General features: G+C 43.0%; 1 protein-coding gene across 5 annotated transcripts in view; it reads right to left on the bottom strand.

Moving 5' to 3' along the window:
- Positions 1 to 265: 265 nt before the first annotated feature.
- LOC147022490 (beta-galactosidase-like) overlaps positions 266 to 15,689 on the bottom strand; it is a 124,294-nt gene continuing 108,870 nt past the window's right edge. For 3 of the 5 annotated variants that reach the window (XM_085893436.1, XM_085893437.1, XM_085893435.1), the window contains exons 15-16: positions 7,510 to 7,728; positions 266 to 5,408 (exon numbers count right to left, since the gene is read on the bottom strand). In XM_085893436.1, the coding sequence (XP_085749562.1) occupies positions 5,163 to 5,408; positions 7,510 to 7,728 (465 nt within the window). In that variant the 3' untranslated portion in view covers positions 266 to 5,162. The remainder of the gene's footprint in view (positions 5,409 to 7,509; positions 7,729 to 15,689) is intronic. The other 2 variants (XM_085893433.1, XM_085893434.1) reach the window with 1 other exon arrangement.

Raw genomic sequence — 15,689 nt, forward strand, 5'->3', positions numbered from 1 at the left:
AAGGTTTTTGTTTTTTGATACTTTTTCTTGTTTCATTGCTTTTTCTAGTTTTGAATATATTACCAGAAGGAGAGGAGAAACTTTTGTTAGAGATACTTTAATTGATGTTCTACCAAGTATACTAAAAGCCCTTCCACTGAAAGAAATTGAAGAACTGATATTATTTACCATAATTGTTTTTATCCAATAGTTGTTATATTTATCTTTGTTCAATTTTACATCCTTGACATATTTCTCAGTATCTTTAACAAATGAAGAGATTGATTGAAACTTGTCTTTTGTGTCTTGAAACATTGTATTTATTAAGTGAAAAAGTTGGAGGATAAAATGGTTTTAAGCACAGATTCATCTGTAAAATAAACGAAATTTTCATCAAGAAAATTTTAGTTTAAGCAAAGATTTATTATATAAATATGGTGAATACAACATACTGCGATGTTTGTAATCACAAATATAAACATTATAGAAAACACCTCCGAACCAACAAACACACATTTAATCTATTTCATAAAATATCTCCTCTTGAGTTGGAAAGAAAACATTGTGATATCTGCTCAAAGGATGTTTTGAAGAGTAGTTATAATAGACATCTTCAATCACAAAAACACAAGAAAAATGAGTTTAAAGTAAAGGGAGACTATTATATTGAAAACACTGATGGGGCATTTAAAGGGCATATAAAAATAAGGATTTTTCAATTTGGAGAACCCGGTCCATCATCAATAGCTGAATCAATTGAAATAGTGAAACCTGATGTTGAAAAAGTTATTAAAAAGACATTAAAAGAAATGAAAACTTTAAAGTTTTATATGGGAGTGAAAATGAATATGAAAAGAAAAGATGAAGAACAAACTCCTTATATGAGACAGATCTTCATTTTATAACATCATTTCAAGATTTTTTGAACAGTGGGGTTTATGAAGAACTATCAAAACAAGAGGAGGATGTTGATAATACAGTGGTAGGAAGTGGATTCAATATTTTAAAAAATCATCTTTTTAGATATACACATTCTAAAACTAAAGAAGGCAGTTGTTAATATTAAGAACAATGATAATAAATGTTTTCTCTGGTCTGTTCTTGCTCACTTTCATCCACCAAAATGTAATTCAGAAAGAGTAAAACAATATATGAAATATGAGAATACCTTGGACATTAAAGATTTTAAATTCCTAATGCCACTAACAGATATTCCTAAATTTGAGAAAAAGAATAATCTTTGTATTAATGTATATGGATTAACGGATACAAACAAAGTTCAAATATTAAAAATTTCAAACAACTATAAAAATGAAGAAACACACATTGATCTTTTATATTTTAGTGTTGGAAATAATTCACATTACACATACATCAATAATTTATCAAGATTAATCTCTTCTCAGGTATTCAGAACAGCAAACAAAATATATCCTTGTAAGCGATGTCTTAATTCATTTCATACAAAAGAACGATTAGAACAACATTCAAAATATTGTAGTAATCATAAATCAGCTGTAATTACAATGCCTAAACCTGGTGAAAAGATTTCTTTTGAAGATTATAATAAATCTATCATGCACCCATTTGTGATATACGCTGATTTTGAATGTATCCTTAAAAAGATAAATACTGCTTCTCCTAATCCAAAAGAATCATATACAAATGAATATCAAAAACATATTCCTTGTGGTTTCTGTTATTATATCAAATCATCTGTTGGAGAAAAGTATAACAAACTTGAACATTATAGTGGAAAAAAAGCTTCACAAGAGTTTGTAAAACGATTAGAAAAGGATTGTATAAGACTCACTAAATTAATGAAAGAAACAAATGAACCGATGAAATTAACTGAAGAAGAAAAATTAGAATTTAGAAAGAACAATATCTGTCATATTTGTGAGGGGGAAATTAAGGAGTCTAAAGTTTGGGATCATTGTCATCTTACTGGTAAATATCGAGGTCCCGCTCATTCCTGTTGTAATCTTAATTATAAATTACCTTCTTTTATTCCAGTCTTTCTTCACAACAGCGCCAACTATGATACACATCTATTTTTCAATGAACTTTCAAAAACACCAGGGAATATTTCTGCCATAACAAACACAAGTCAAAAGTATATTTCATTTACAAAAATGATATTCACAAAACCTTTAACTCATATTAGGTTTCTAGATTCTTACAAGTTTTTGGGAACACCACTAGCCTACCTCGCATCAAATCTAAGCTCCACGGACTCTTTTCCAAATCTTAATTCATTCTTTCCAAAAGAGGAAATTCTCACTAAAGAGGAAATTCAGATTAAAGAGAGAATTCAAAGTAAAGAGGAAACTCTAATTAATGAAGAAATTCTAACTGAAGATGAAATTCTAATTATAAAGAAAATTCGAACAATGAATGAAATTCTTACTAAAGAGGAAATTCAGATTAAAGATGAAATTCTGATTAAAGAAGGAATTCTTACGAGAGAGGAAATTCAAACAAGGAATGAAATTCAAAGTAAAGAGAAAATTCTTACAAGTAAGGGAATTTATCCTTATGATTTTCTGGATTCATTTATGAGATTTAAAGAAACACAACTTCCTTCAAAAGAAAGTTTCTATAATAACCTTTATGAAGAAGAGATAAGTGATAAGGAATATAATAGCTTGCATCCTTTACGGTGAGATCACTCGCCTCAGTCTGAGCATAAACAGAGACCAGGGAAATGACACCCAAGGAGTGACGAATCCTTCGTCTCATAATACGCTCGTTGACCGGTGTTACCTCAATTATCATTGGAGTCAACTTATTGGACACAGCTCCAGCAAACTCCTTGAGTATGGTATTCATCAGAGCGACCAGACCAATCGTCGCTGAAACCACCCACCATGATCTCACCGCAATCCGGTCTCCGAACCTCAGAGAGTGCTGCAATACCGATGTCCAAACGCTTGAGCTCAGATGATAACAGACAGGTGATCATCCTCTCTTCGGTATAGGACATTCCAGGCACCCACCCGAAGGGACCGCCTCAGGTTAACCCAAGGAGACCACCGTCTGGTGGACGACACCTCAGCACCACCCCGATACACTCTCCCGCAATTTGACCCGGGAATGTTACCCCGTGGTTTCCCTCCTATCATCAAAGATTAGGGGTCCCGAAGGCTTTGCCCCAATCCCGTCATCCGGTGAGCTGCCCTGCGAAGGGAAGCTGCACAGGAGGTACTCCCACGGAGGGGGTTTTCAGATTTCTTTGCGTTTTTTGTTTTGCGAAATGAAGGGTTTTACGGTGGCCGGAGTGCAAATCCTGCCACCAACCTCCTAATAAGAAGTAACCCAACTGCAGGAGGACGTCCGCAGACACAGTTGGGCACTAGATATGGATGGCCGTTGGCTCACAAGGAGCTCCTCTGCGCTTTCACAAGTTTTGTTTTAAATCCTGCTGGGTGTCTCATTTGCAGATGATGCAGTCATCTTTGCGGAGACTTTAGACATCCTCTTGGGGGCCCTCGAGATGCTGAATGAGGAGACGGAGCCGCTGGGATTACGGGTTTCTTGGGTCAAAACTAAGATCCAGGCTTTCGGTGACATCTTGGATGCTGCTGTCCTGTCTGTGTCTGTTTGTGATGAGGATGTTGAGGTCCTGGAGAGATTCACTTGCCTTGGCAGTGATATTCATGTCTCTGCTGGCTATGAGTCAGAGGTCAATAGACGTCTGGGTCAGGCCTGGGGAGTCATGGATTCACTGGATCATGGGGTGTGGCGCTGCCGGTACCTGTGCGGGAGGACGAAAGTCCGAGTCTTCAGGTCCTTGGTACTTCCAGTCTTGCTCTTTGGATGTGAGACTTGGACTCTAACCAAGGATCTGAGATGGAGACTTAATTCCTTTGGTACCAGGTCTCTTCGGAGAATCCTTGGCTATCGCTGGTCGGATTTTGTGTCCAATGAGCGGTTGCTGAGAGAGACTCGGATGAGATTTGTTACCTGCATAGTCCGTGACCGTCAGTTGCGGCTGTATGGACATGTGGCTCGTTTTCCTGACGCTAATCCTGCTCACCAGATTCTCTCAGCGGGGGAGTCTCGTGAGTGGAGGAGGCCAGTGGGCCGACCACGTGCCTCGTGGTTGCAGCAGGTTGACCATCATCTCAAGGAGATGGGGGTGGGCCTGGCATCTGCCTGGGGGATGGCCAGACGGAGGCCCCTGGAGTACCGGCGGAAAGTGGACGCAGCGATGCGCTGTTCTGGCACATGCTCCCATACCTGACCTGACCTGATCTTCACTCTTATTCGATGCAGAATCATTTTGATGAGACAGTGTGATGCTCCACCACACGTCTGCCTTCCCTGCCTCCCTTCCTCTCTCTTTCCCCTTCCTCGTCCTCTCTCTTTCCCCTTACCCCTCCTCTCTTTCCCCTTCCTCCTTCTCTCTTTCCCCTTCCTCCTCCTCTCTCTTTACCCTTCCTCCTCCTCTCTCTTCCCCCTTACCCCTCCTCTCTCTTCCCCCTTACCCCTCCCTCCATCTCCCCTCTATCCCCCCCCCATCTCAGTGTTCCCGTCAGCGAAGTGACGGGTGGTATTTGCTCGTTACAAAATAAATAACTAAAACATTAACATTAACAAAGCAGATATTAATTAATAGTAATAATATGAACAATAATAATGGTGGTATCATTTGGCAATAATAACAACGAACATATCATCCTTGGTTCAAGCTCATCTGGACCTCGTCATGGTCAAGCAGTGGAGTAGGCAATTATGCTACAAGGCCGTGAAGACGAATTAAAATTTGGTCCAACGGGCCCACTAGTTAATAAAACGATTAAGTGGGCTAGGCCCAAGTACAAGACGAGAGAGGAGACAAATCAAAGGAAGTTTCATGCAATCAGAAAGAAGAATTAAATAACATTAAAATCTGGGACAAAAATGTTTGAATCCTTCTTATATTTATACACAGACTTCAACATCAAACTCATTCATAAATCGATCTTCTCTTACTTCAGCACAAATGTTAAGAGAATTGAAGCAAATCACACCCACGATGGTTCCACAAATGGCCAATGATGGTAGAAATTTACTTATTTCGAAAAATTGGTTGACGGTGAAAGTAAATCAAAAGCACTATCACTGTTAGTATTTGTATTCTACCCCAAAGGTATCGGAGCAACAATTACCGGATATGGACTCAGCGGTATCACGACCCTTCAATGTATTTCAGGCAATGAAGGCTGATCCAATAGGGCTTGAGAAGCTACTCCAAGAATGGGCTGATCGATGAAGCGAACGAGGCAGCGAGTCGTCCCAGAGGAACACGGTGAATGTTCCAATTCTAGAATGGTCACGTTGTTCGGTAGAAAAGGAGAGAGGAAGCTCCCTGGCACATACAGTGTCTGCTGAGGTCCGAGAGACCAGTACCGCCCAAGGTTGCCACCATTGATCCAAACGAAACCCTGGACAAAAACAAATACCTGCAATGATCAAAGAACTTCTATAACCCCTCCAAGTCGACCAAAGTAAATGGTCGGTCAAACAGTTTTACTCATGATTGTGGAAGTCGAATTGGAGACAAAGACAATACAAAAAGTCTTTCCCAAAAGTAAAATTTATCGAAGCCACAAGTGTCAGGTGCCGCAGTAAAGTTACAAAAGAGTGATGTTTCTAATCCGTCCAACCCACGGAGTGACACCATCACATCTGTAATTCCCCCTCTACGTGGATCCAAATATCGAATGACTCATGTCATGCATTCCCGCTCAGTGTTTCAAGAAACTTTTTACAACTTACAGTCAAAGAACAGAATTTGTAGAATATGTTTCTCTCAAATGTCAATCCATACATCCATCCATCCATCCATCGGGACCATACTCTGTACAGAGCGTTGATGCTGCCTCAGCAGTCTCCTTGGCTATTGGGCACAATCCTGGACGGGTCGCCACTCCGACACAGGATACCAGCAAGCTGGCACTCAGTTTGTCGACCTCGGAAGGATGACAGGTATAGTCAACCCCACCTGGTATTAATTCAACAGCCGAGGAGGATTTGAACTCAGGATCCTCAGCCCACCACCCTAACCAGTAAGCCAACACCAGGTATAAATGTCAATACTTTTAGCAAAAAGCATTAAATGGATGTAAAATATTTTACAATGAGAATAACCACTCCTAATCATGAAGGCAGATCGTTTTTCCTTTGAACATGACTGAAAGAGTTCCATTTTGTCCAAAAATGGCCTTCCGGCCCAATTTGATGTCTTCGGTTGGAATCGAACGGAAGACCAAACGTTGAATTGGAGCGATCAGAAGGAACCCGAAGAAGAAAACAAACATGGGGAACCTCAGTTAATCTCCAGAAATAATTTAACAAACTCTGCAGACAATCAGAAATGAAATAATGATGAGGAAGTTCTCAAAAAATAATCTCATGAAATCTCTTCAAAAAAAAATCTCATTAAAAAGGGAAGTTCTCATAAAATAAATAATGTGGTGAATAATAATTGGCGTGAAAATCCATTTCCACAAAGTGTCAGTTAAATCGCTCTTCGTTGTACTCTATATAGAAGCTGCTTTTATAGTGCATGCAGGTGTATACACCTGCGCACACACCTCGACAGTGCACACATCTGCAAGTTTAGCAGGTGTTTACACTCTGACACAATTTAAATCAGCAAAAAGGGAAGGTGCAAGCACTCAAAGTCCAAAGCACACACATCTTTTCTCCTTTTAAAGTGAAAAACTCATTTTCATAAGACTATCAGAGAAAAGCAAAATAAATGATTGCACAATGAGAACGGCAGCTTTGTTAAAAAGACTCGACGTGCTTTCTGATAAATGTGAAATCTTTTCTCTTTTTTTTTTTGGTTTGGAAAATCGGAATAGCAAACAAATGGCTCAATGCATGGAGAAGAATTAGATGTGTGAGATCGAACAATCAGGTCATCATAACTAACCGAAGTAGCTTGATAGATGTAGAAGCATCAAATCATCGTAGGTAAGAACAAATATTTTTAAAATAGCTCTGCAAAGCGGGCGTAACCCCTCAGCCCATGCATTGTAAAAGGAAGCAGTGATATCACGGTGATGCAGTCAGTTAGAGCATGTTGGACGTCATATCGAAAATCAATCAGACTTCAAGATGGCTACCGTGGCGGCGAGTGAAAATCGCAGCATGCCCATTTTCGAAAGGAACCTTCCTCTACTCAACCGCAACACACCCTGCAAAAATGGATTTAATCGGACAAGGCGTTCTCCTCGAAATCGACGGAAACCAATTTCAAGATGGCTGCCATGGAGGCCACATTGAAAATCGCAGCGTGCCCATTTTCGAAAGGAACCTTCCTCTACTCAACCCCAACACACCCTGCAAAAATGGATTTAATCGGACAAGGCATTCTCCTCGAAATTGACGGAAACCAAAAGTTGACAGACGCCCGGACAACGCCTGTGACGACATTACCCCCTTTTTCAGCCCAATTCTTGCTGAGGGGTAAAAAGCATAAATAACTCATGATATGGGAACACGCTGAGGTCGCTCCATGCACAGCACTGTTCTCACCTTCGTCCAACCTTGTAGCCTGAGGAATGTATCGCGAGGTGAGGTGAAGACGCTCCTCGGGAGTGTGAATGAGCCCGTGTAAAAGGCAGGCCCTGTAGAATGAGGGAGCGGTTTACGATCCATGTCGTGCAGCTCAGGGAGTGGCACCTCCATGTCCAAGCTGGTTATGAACCACCTGTTCAGGATCTCTCCGCCAAGTGTCACATTTGACACGATACCCTTCACCATGAGAAAAATAGAGGAAACATTCATCATCTCAGGAAATCCATGATGAGGAAATCAGGAAACATGCCAATTGTAATGTCAGTAATATTTTTTTTGAACTTATTGTTTTAAGAGAACTTTTCAAAGGGTGTTTTATTGCATCACATCTTCTGTAAGAAAACCAAGTTCCTGAAAGTAAAACAAAGGCCAAACAATAATAACTGAGGATTTAATCAAGAGTGTTCAAATTTACAGTTTGAATTTGTCTTCCTTCCACCGGCCATTTCCCATCTGTCGTCTTACACCTGTTTCACCTGCCAACTTCTAACAGGCAATATTCTACATGCTATTGCAGATACATTTTTATCATAATGGATTTGAAGGTGATGAAATAAATAAATTGATGATAGTTAAAACTTGGTATTAAAATGAAAATGTTAAACCTGAAATAAAATGTACTCAAATATGATATGATTTTTTAAAGTATGTATCCATCTGGAATTAACATAATTATATTTCTCCTTTGTATGGAAAGATCACCTGTATATTAAAAGTGTAAACAAGTTGAACTTTGCCAGTAAGTTGAATATAAGAAGAATTGCCTATCATTCTAAAGCTAAAGGAATTTTGTATGAAAGACACAAACAAGTTGGAATGTGGATTTAAGAAAATGTCCAAATGTATCCACTAAATTCTAGTCACTTAAAGATAATATCTTCCCAGTTTTGGGTGAAGCAGACTGAATTTTGACCTACATATGATGGAAACTTGTTTTCATGACCATGAGAGTTGGCGTTTGACGTCATTCCAGCATTCTGTGCATTTTCTGTATTAGGAAAAGATTAACATGTCTGGATTTGAAACATGTGTTACAACCATTCAAGCAGGAGCTGTTTAAGAAGACTGAAGATAAGCTTCACCTGGAAGATGTCAAGACCAGATAAACTGGCGCCAGTGCCAGAGATGATAAAAAAAACTGTTTCACTGAAAACTATATAAAGACTAAGATTCGCCATTTGTATTTGAGAGATCTGGAATGAGTTTGTCTGATCAGAATCTCTTATGCGTGCATAATAATTAAGTGTTTGTCTGTTTAATAAATAAATGTTTTATTGTCCTGATGACTTTGAGAATACTTCTGCACTATCTTCCACCTGTAATCTTGCATCCGTCACGACTGTAAGGAATACAACGGTGGGGATTATTTTGTTTTAAAGCCAATCACAAACTTGTCCCTCCACAAATCTGCGGTTTGGATGCAAATATATAATATTGTAATGGACTCCATCTCCCTCATGGGCAATGCAAGACTGCTGGAGAATAATGATCTCCAAAGATCTCATACCGAGCAGAGGCAAATGCACATGTGTGGATAATGTACCATGATGCGGTTGTTTTACTTGTTTCACCACTTGGAGTTTCAGCGCGTAAGCTTGGTTTATCTGGGGGAACTTGCACCGGAAGATGGAACCATCCATCCATGCATTGGGGACTATACTCTGAACAGAGTGTTGGTGCTGCCTAAGCAGTCTCCTTGGCTTTTCGGCGCAATCAGTCGGGTACATCCTGGTCGGGTCGCCACTCCGACACAGGATACCAGCAAGCTGGCACTCATTTTGCCGACGTTGGAAGGATGACAGGCAGAGTCAAACCCACCTGGTATTAATTCAACAGCCGAGCTGTTGGTGTCCCGGCTGTGCGAGGTGGCACAGCCATTGTTTTAAAACCCGTGTTCGAGGGGGGTAAACACACATGGAACAGATATTGTAAAGTGCAATTAATGTGTGAACGTCCAATGGGGGTGATTCAATGATTAAACACAGATGTGAGAAAGAGACAGACATGAGGATAAAGGGAGACTGGGAATCCAATGACACATACGATTCTGTTCAATGCTAATTGGGGTTTACAAACTCTGATGCTCACACTCATTGGAATACTCGTGATGCACCTGCGTCGTGCCCTTGATGTTTCAAGAAACAAACAAACACACACACACACACACACACACACACACACACACACACACACACACACACACACACACACACACACACAATTACCCCTCATTAACCCCAAAGTCATTTTCATAACAATGATTTTCAAGAATAAAAAACATGCTCAATGAACATTTAATGTCGAACCCCTTCCAATATCATTGGTTGCTGTTGCTGATCTGTACATCAAGGTGGTGAATGTGGAGATGCAACAACTCTCTGGTATTAGACATCTCTACTGCATCTTGTTTAAAGATCTTGTTCACACTTTGCAAGTGTTGCTGTCCATTCTTGGCTCATGCCTCTTCAAATGCATTGGTTATATATATATATATATATATATATATATATATATATATATATATATATATATATATATATATATATATATATATATATATATATATATATATATATATATATATATATATATATATATATATATATATATATATATATATATATATATATATATATATTGTTGTGGTTACCAGATTCGCAAACCACCATTCAGGTCCCTTAGGTGAGGTATCTCGGCAAGTATATGTGTAGTTAGGCCCAAACCCGTTGTCTAGTGGGAATACATGTCATTTATGCGTGCTGCGACTCTTCAGGATAGCCGTTTTTCTTTTACTATCTTTAATTTGGACCAACCGCCATGATTACCACCACAATCACAACATCAACCACCAACCACAACGCCGCTTCACCACAACCGCCACGACCTTCACGTCACACCTCGCAACCGTAGCATCGCCACCGTTCTTGCCCCGCTGTGGGTACCGGTGTTGGACTCGTGCAGGGCGCGCGTCGAACAGCGTGTACAAAATCACGGATTTTGTGCTTCAAAAACGGATCAAAAACGACACACGCCCACTTTTTGCCGTCCAATCGGTGAGCGAGGGGAGATTTGGCCCCGCCTCCAGGACGATTGATATATGCAAATTTGTGGATCAAAAAGCCTTCACGCCCACTTTTTCTCGGGCCAATGGGGAGCGAGGTGAAAGGTCAAAGGGAGGGAGTCAAAGGCGAAGCTACGGGGGGATAAAAGGACCGTGTTCGTCAGTCAGGAGAGTCGGTCGGAGAGTCAAGAGGAGGAGAGTCCAAAGAAGAGTCCAGAGGCGGAGAGGCGGAGAGTAGGAGAGTCGGAAGCAGAGGGTCAAGACTTCGCGGGCGGTGGAGCTGCTCGTCGTGTGAGTTGGAGTCGGAACGGAGGGGACGAGCTGTGGAAAGGCGGCGACACCAGACGAGGGGGTGCTCGCGTCGTGCAGGAAGCTGCACCCGAGGGAGGCCGACAGCGCGACCTGGCCGAGGTGGAGACGCTCGTCGCACATAATAAAGATCCTCTATACCCCGAGCATCAGCAACCCCCTCCTGTTTCCCCCCGCGCTGAGATAGTGCGACCAAGGGGGCCCCTTTCCCACCCCCTGCCAGACACTGTCCGCGGGGTTGGGGCGCCATCGCCGCTCCGCGTCTCATCACCAGACGGGTAGGCGCGACCCGGTCTCGGCCTCAGGCCCGCCTCATCCTTGAGGGTATTTCTTTTCCTTGGTTTTGGGTATGTGTTGTCGGCGCCGTCTGTGAGGTAGAATTGTATAAGTGTTGCCGTGTGCTCGGTAGTCGGTATTAGCTCTGCATTGTGTTTTCGCTTTTATATTTGTTTTTTGTGTAAATGGAATTGTGTTTTTTCTGTGTGCTTTTGGTGGAATTGTATATGTGTGCTTCCCGTGTGCCGCGAATAAATGTGCTTTTGTGTTGAACTGTTTCCCGCTTCGCTTCGTCATTTCTCCCATTGAATCCTCATCTTGCTTCACGTAAAGGGTTGGTAGTGGGCTGAATACGCCCGATAATTAATCGAACCGTCGAGGTCGACGATAACACCGCTCGGTTATTCTGATAGTACGGAACGGGTCGCTTAAGTGGCCCGTGTCCGAAGTCGACCTGCGGCGAGGTGCGATCGCCCGGTCTACCCTCCGCGTGGGTACTTAGGTAGGTCGAATTTGGCGAGCAACCCTATCCCACGCGGGGGCTGATTGGCTCGATCGCGGTGAGACCGAAAGGTCCACCCGTGACTGGTTCCCGGCGTTAGTCCGAGAGGGTCACGACTGGATTGTCCGTCCGGTGGGCGACGTGCCGCGATTCGAGTTACGTGGCCGTCAGCACGCTGGCGGGCGCGAATCCGCAACAATATATATATATATATATATATACAGTCAAAGCTCGTTACTATGCCACCCGTCGGGACCGAGCAAAAGTGGCATAGTAGCGAGAGTGGCATAGTAACGAGATTTTGTAAAAACGGCCTTATTTTCTCAAGTTACCCATCTGTAGTTAATCTTTAGACAAAATTTATTCCAGCAAGTAAAATGCACGATTGTTGTATAAGCTAAGCGAACGGAGAACATACACACACTAACAGAGTTCACACACTAACATATGGCATGGCGAGAAATTCACGACACACAAAGCTTTCAAGAATCGTCGGCTGGCGCATCTTCTTTCGGCGGATCTCGTGCATCTCGTTGTCTAGCCGATCGCACGCTTGCATCACACCGGGCTTCCCGCTTCTCTGCTGCATGAACCTCCGGACGGTGCTACAGCGCGCTGGGCTTCCTCGAATGGAACGATTTCCTCCTCGACAGTTACCTCGTCATCTTCGCTTTCCACCGGCTCCTCACTGCACACAATCTCCTCCGCAATCTCCTCCAGCGTGAAATACCCGCCAGTCGCGAGGCGCTCGTCGGCTTCGAGAAAGTCAGACAGCTCGATCTCCTCGTTCTCGTGCATCTTTTCCTCGGCAGGCAGTGCTTCCCAGATGTCGGGCAGCTCCGCATCCTGTGGCTCAGTTTGGATCTCCTCTTCGATGAACTTAGCCTTCGCGACTGATAGTCGACTTGCCGACCTGCTCCCAAGCACGCCGGGCGACGTGTAGAGCGTCGAGCAACGTGAACTTGAACTCCTTTCCCTCGTCTATGGCCTCAAGCCGGCGGCATAGCAGGAGCTTCTTGTAGTGGCGCTTGAGGTTCTCTATGATTCCCTGATCCATTGGTTGCGAATTGGCTGTCGTGTTGGGTGGGAAGAAGACCAGTTGGATGTTGTTCAGCTCGAGCTCGGGAGGGTGGCCAGAGAAGTTATCGAGACAGACCAGCACTCTGCGTCCCTGCTGGCTGAGTCGTCCGTCCCACGCACGCAACATCTCCTCGAAAAGCTCCGCCGTCATCCACGCCTTCGAGTTCGCCTTGTACTTGACCGGGATCTCTTTGTTCTTGAAGGCACGGGGTTTCTTGGAATTGCCAATCACCAGAAGAGGGAACTTCTCGCTGCCGCTCACGTTTGCCCCAACCAGAAGAGTGATCCTTTGCTTGCTTTTCTTTCCTCCAGTACACCGCTCTCCCCTGAAAGCCATGGTCTTGTTCGGAAGCAGCTGCCAGAAGAGTCCAGTCTCGTCCAGGTTGAAGACGTCATCTGCGGAGAACTGCCCGAGTAAGGGCCGGAGAACCTGTTGTTGCCACTCAAGAAGGGATTGCGAATCCACTGCTCCAGCTTCGCCCTGCACTGTCTTGAACGTGATGCCGTGGCGCTTCTTGAAATTGCCCAACCAACCGTCGCTCGCCATAAAGTCTGGGATGTGCATCAGCTCGGCCAGTTTCATCGCCTTCTCCTTGATCAGATCGCCGCTGACAGGCACATTCTGTCCTCTTGATTGCTTCAGCCACATGAGCACTCCCTCATCAAGCTTCGGGTCGTGAGCCTGCGTCAACTTCATGCGCTTCGATGGAAATCCAGCTTTGATTGCAGCCTCGATTGCATCCTTCTTGCTGAGAATGTCCTTCACGGTGGTTCTCTTAACTTCGACGCCCCATTTCTTGCTAATCTCCTGGCCAACTTGGACTGATTCGGCTCCTTCTTCGCGGCATCGATGATCTCCTCCTTCTCCTTCAGCATAAAGTCGGTTCGCTTGCGTTTCTGAGCTATAATTATGGGCTGAATTTGAAAAAAAAATGATGTCACTGTTGTACGTGTGCCTGCGTGTCTGTGTGTGTGCTCGCACTTTTTTGTGTCTCGTTGTGCGTGTTGTGATTCGCTTGTTGTGGCTGGCATCAGGGAGAAGAATCGCGTGTTTTGACACAGTCTGACTATGCGCGTATGTATTGAGTTATGTTGTGCGCAGCTGGACTGTAGTTCGGCGCTTCGCCTTTGGATGTGAGTGTGATAATCGAGCACTGCGCAATACAGACTTTTTCATGACTCGTGCCTTTTAACAGTCACACAGTAGTGGCATGGTAGCGAGAGTAGGGGGTGGCATTGTAAATTTATTTTGTATTGAATTTTGTCGGGACCGAGCAAAAGTGGTATAATAGCGAGAGTGGCATAGAAGCGAGGTGGCACAGTAACGAGCTTTGACTATATATATATATATATATATATATATATATATATATATATATATATATATATATATATATATATATATATATATATATATATACATACATACATACATACATATATACTAGCATATACCCATGCTCCGCACGGAGTTGAATGGGTGGCAAAAGGTGGATGAGGCATAATAGTTGATGTTATGGGAAGCTGGGGAGGGTGTCATAAGGGACGTGATGCACTATGGTTACCTGTCCTTAGTTTTCTAAAGGACCTCCCTGTAGATGACATTTTGGGTGAGTGTCTTGTTGCTGAATTGTCCTTGTGAGGAATTATTGTCCACTTTGATAGATATATAGGAGTAACCTCTTGCACATGAAAATGCAACATATAGTTGGCCATGGGAGAACACAGGGCTGGGAGGTATATTCCGAGTTTGTCAAATGTTTGGCCCTGGGATTTGTTTATGGTCATCGAGTATGCGAGTCTGACTGTAAATTGCATCCTCTGCAGTGTGAATGGAAGATTGGTGTCTGATGGGGCAAGTTCAACATGATATAGGCCTAGCCCTAGACTGAACAGGAGCAGTGGAGGGTGACCGAGAATCAGAATGCAAATTTCAATGAACGGCACTTTTTGGCACACATCTGACGATCGAACACCGCTTGGACGCTGTAATTTGAAGACCACACACGCAAGACACAACACAGGTAACGATGGCGGTTGATATCGACAATTAATGTAATGAACGGCAGTTGTTTGGGTGCATCCGACAATCGAACACCTCTTTAATTTGAACAGTTAACACGCATGCATTCAAGGTACAGAATCTATTGTCAGACACTGCACTTTCGAAGAACAAAGAAAAGAAGAGAATCCGGGAAATGAAGGGATGACCTCATACCCGTTCCCTGGTTCCCCCTACCTTCAGATTATAGCCTTTGATGTTATCTGGACGTAGGCCTATTGCAACTTATTTTCAGGTGTTTTTAATAAGTACGTTGGATTTCAGACACAAATTGAGTCTAAGAGGGCGTGTTCAGTCCGGGAAGTACGTTGGATTTCAGACACAAATTGAGTCTGAGGGCGTGTTCAGTCCGGGAAGTACATTGGATTTCAGACACAAATTGACAGTCGAAGAGGGCATGTTCAGTTCGGGAAGTACGTTGGATTTCAGACACAAATTGACAGTCTAAGAGGGCGTGTTCAGTCCGGGAAGTACGTTGGATTACGATTTGAATCGTTGAGCCGCAGCCTTTTAATAGGCTACAACACGTGATCGTCGGCGATACGCTGCCGCGCTATGCATAAGTTAGACTATCGTTGGGCATAGGTTGTGAACGCCGACAACACGCTAAGCATTCGTTGGTATAGGTTATCTATATGTTATCGAAACGTTCTGTGTACGTTACTAATACGTTATGCATACGTCCAACTCGTTATGAATACGCCCAAAACTGGAAAAAAAAAACATCAATAGTTCAGCATACGCCAACGTTTTACATACATTTTTATATGTTGCCATTGCTGGCTAAAACGTCAAGGTGTGACCGGCTTAACGTGGGGTATAAGGTGAGAAGGGAAAAGTTTTTTTTG

Source organism: Eptatretus burgeri, chromosome 8 (genome assembly GCF_056783735.1).
Source record: "Eptatretus burgeri isolate ZD-2024b chromosome 8, Ebu_testis_v1, whole genome shotgun sequence".
NCBI classification, from domain to species: Eukaryota; Metazoa; Chordata; class Myxini; order Myxiniformes; family Myxinidae; genus Eptatretus; species Eptatretus burgeri.